The 3,638-nt window shown below is 42.2% G+C and overlaps 1 protein-coding gene across 1 annotated transcript in view; it reads right to left on the bottom strand.

Moving 5' to 3' along the window:
* Positions 1-661: 661 nt before the first annotated feature.
* LOC107299967 (nuclear pore complex protein Nup214-like) overlaps positions 662-3,638 on the bottom strand; it is a gene marked incomplete at its 3' end in the record, with an annotated part of 5,697 nt that continues 2,720 nt past the window's right edge. Inside the window, exons 4-10 of the mRNA XM_015829312.1 lie at positions 3,175-3,364; positions 2,460-2,530; positions 2,271-2,334; positions 1,785-1,888; positions 1,579-1,685; positions 1,076-1,142; positions 662-788 (exon numbers count right to left, since the gene is read on the bottom strand). Coding sequence (XP_015684798.1) covers positions 662-788; positions 1,076-1,142; positions 1,579-1,685; positions 1,785-1,888; positions 2,271-2,334; positions 2,460-2,530; positions 3,175-3,364 — 730 coding nt within the window. The remainder of the gene's footprint in view (positions 789-1,075; positions 1,143-1,578; positions 1,686-1,784; positions 1,889-2,270; positions 2,335-2,459; positions 2,531-3,174; positions 3,365-3,638) is intronic.

The following is a 3,638-nucleotide window of genomic DNA, read 5'->3' as shown; positions in this document are numbered from 1 at the left end:
ACAAAAACACTTCCTTAAAAAGTAAGTAACACAGAGAAGTGCTAGCCGTTCCTAAACTAACCAGATCAGCTAAATTTTGCTTTCGTGTCTGCACAAATGGACACCATCTTGTTTCCTCACTCTACCTCTGCCTTGCTAAACTGTCCCTCTACACAGGAGAAAAGAAATATGAGCTATTTGAATCATTTCATTAACTTAACAGTCACGGAGGAAATCCATGCGATTGCTAAGAGACTAACGCTGACTTTTGTCGCACAAAAATCAGACTCCCTCAATTCACAGAATTCTGGTCAGTGACTACTTTTCTGGACTTTTCCCTCTTTTTTGGAACGATCTTCTTCCTTGTTTTTATTTATTTAATTTAGATTGTTGGAGAGCAATCGTCCTGGGCGGGGTGAGGGCTTAAACAAGGAAATCAGCCCGGGTTTGCTATATAAGAGGGCTAGATCGAAAGCACTGTGAAGTGGTATATAAATCTAAGTGCTACCGCTATTGTTTTATTCCGTTATTTATAGTCTCACAAGCCACCCAGACCTGCTCAGTAAAGCAGTGGAAGGCCCACAAATTTAATAAAACAAAACAAATGGCGTCAGTAGAGTAGATGGGGTCTTTACGAGCCTTTTGGCCTTTCTCAGACCAAACGAATCGTCCTCATACTTACTGATAGTGATGGGCATGTTGTTGCTATAGTCAATGGCTACCCCAACTGGTAAGGAGTCGTCGCTTTTGTCCGTCACGGGAAGCTCTGCGCGGCTGGAGTCTTCCAACACCCACAGTTCCCAGTTGGTCTGCAATGGAAGTTGATCTGGTTTTCAAAATGTGCTTTGCAACAGCCAAGCCCTCAAGCACACAAACCCGTGACTACAGGCAGCCCTTGACTTACAACAGTTCACTTAGTAACCATTCTGAGTTACAACGGCACTGAAAAACTTAGGATAGGCTGGACAGATATAGCTGTGTTTTTTCTCCTGCTTTTTTCTATCGTAAGAATCCAGGATGTGATTTTTTTCCCCTCTCTTCTTATCAAAAGATCTACTCTGCCTGAGCTACTAGAATAACGTGGGAAGAGAATTACCTGATCCCCTTGTCTTGCAAGGATGCTGACTTCTGTGGAAGCGGCAGAAGCTAATAAAACCAGATCCCTGGGGATAAAGAAAAAAACCCACGTAAATCTGAAAATTAAAGGAAAATCTTAGCGCAAAGAACAAATTAAGTTCCCACTCAGATTTCTTGTGAAAAGAACAACTTATGCATATCTTTGAGCAAGCCAGAGATCTGATCAGCCCACAAACAGGAAAGAAACACCTGACGCTGTGTTGGAAGATTTGTTTGGAATGGTGGATACAAGTGAACGTCTTTAGGAAAAAACAGAAAGCAAACTCCACTTCCTTCCAGCATTGATGACGTTACCTAGTTGGGTCATGAAACGTCTGCAAGAAAACAATCAAGCTACTGTATATAAGCAGGGAGCAAGTCACAGTAGCACTGATCTTGTCTAGTAGGCTAACAGCTCAGAGAATGCCAAGGACCTCACAGTTCAACCCTGGGCTACATATATTCTCTCCTATCGATGCTTACCAGTCTTCAACATAGTTAAGGAAGTAGTGATGTAATCTCTCGGCGCAACTCCCGTAACAAGGCTCCATAAAGTTTACAAATATTTCAGGTCTCTTCTCTTCTTTTTTCTGAAGAGGGAGAAGAACAACAACTTAGTTTCTCATCTTCTTCTTCTTTTTTTTTTAAAAGCAAGATCTGGCACAACCGTATCCTTGGTGGATACCTACTGGCAATAGAGCCATAACCACTTCAGGGGCGGTTTCTAAGCTCCCGTCGGCAGCGGCGTAAATGATGGTGAAGACGTAAGTGCCGATCCACAACACATCCAGGACTGGAAAAGAACAATAAAAAAGATTATTATACAAGAGTTTTATTGAGGTGCCTGGCCATAAAGTGGACTTTTTATTGATCCATCGAATTCTACATTATCCCTTTTGGGGAAGATGCTTTTTAGGAAGAGATAGATGACCAGGAAGAGGGCGGCTTGTAAAAAATTAGTGAAATTGTTTGGATTTGTCTGGAAATCGTTCCTAGATTTTACCTTTGCGTTTTTAAACCTCCTCTAAAAATTATTATTTCTCCAAACCAAGCACTGTACTTTCTATTCCATGTCAGGTTTACCTGGCCTAATTTAGCTATTAGAAACTTGCGTTAAAATTAGAGAAAAAAAAAAGACCCACCAGGCTCCTACTGAAATATCACTAAATTCGTACCCTTGACAGGATTATCCGCCACATAGAACGGAGGGCAAGGAATGGTTTTTTTTTCCTGCAGGTTCTGAAAAACAGAAGAAAAAACACAGTTCGACCGTATTTTTCTCTGCTGATGCAGCACTTAAGAAGTTAAGTTCCAACTTATCCAGAGCTAATTATTCTGTGAATTAATCCAAAATTAAGACTTACTGGCAGATACTGGACCACTGTGCCATTCTGCTTGCCTACTGCCAGCTGTTTCCCTTTAGGACTCCAACACACTGGGGAAAAAACAACTTTATTTAAATAAAAAAGCCTTAAAAAACTGACACATTAATTAGTACACCCACTAGCCTCTCAAATCTTAACAGAGCAACCCATTGTTGAGAGGAATCAGGGCAATTTTTGTCCCAGCCTTGTGCCAATCAAGGACACTTCAGATATGGTTCATCAAGCCAGGTAATCAGGCTGAGAAGATAGAAGCTGTAGTCCCACCTAGCTTAGTCGTCAGAATACTGGTATTGTAAACCAGGGTCATGAGTTGGTTCTTCGCTGAGGCCTCCCCAGTTTGATCTAATGGTTAAGGCACCAGGCTAGAAAATGGGGCAAAATCCTGCCTTAGGCATGAAAGCCGGCTGGGTGACTTTGGGCCAATCACCAGGAGACGGTGAGTTCTAGTCCTACCTTAGCCACGAAAGCTGGCTGGCTGACTTGGGCCAGTCCCTCTCTCAGCCCAGCCCACCCCATCGAGTAGTTGTTGTAGGGATAATAGGAGGGGGGAAGAGGACAATTAGGTACGTGCACTGCCTGGAGTTATTTATAAAAAATAACAGGGTGAGATATAAATAAATAAGTACAAATATATGAATAAAAAACCAGATAACTAAAATGAATTTGGGTGAGGGGATGAGACCATGTGACCCACCGGATGTAACAGCCACTGAAGCAGGAAGTGTGGCGTACACCTTTACGGTCTCCGTCACTTGCAGGACGGAGACACTCCCATCTGACAGACAGACGGCTAACATGGAGGCATTCACTGGATTCCACTTGAGGTCGTTGACCAGCGCGCCTGGCATCTTTTGGTAAGCAAATGGCCGTTTCTGCTGTTTAGCCTGTTGGCAAAATTACAGGGTAATGTGAAGGATGAGGAGATGAGAAGTTGGCTAGATTAACGTTTGTTTGTTTATTTTGTTTATTTAGATTTGTATACCGCCCTATCTCCCTTACGGGACTCAGGGCGGTGAACAGGCGATAATAAAAATCACAATAAATATCTATTCTAAAATCAAATTAAATAAATAAAGGCCTGCTCTAAAATACCCCATATAAAAACCTATACTAAAACCTAATTAAGACTACGCCAGGCCGGCCGCACGAAATAGATGG

The sequence above is a fragment of the Protobothrops mucrosquamatus genome, unplaced genomic scaffold, assembly GCF_001527695.2.
Source record: "Protobothrops mucrosquamatus isolate PMUCROS unplaced genomic scaffold, P.Mucros_1.0 scaffold5829, whole genome shotgun sequence".
Taxonomy (NCBI): Eukaryota; Metazoa; Chordata; class Lepidosauria; order Squamata; family Viperidae; genus Protobothrops; species Protobothrops mucrosquamatus.
This window is presented reverse-complemented; position numbering and strand designations above follow the sequence as displayed.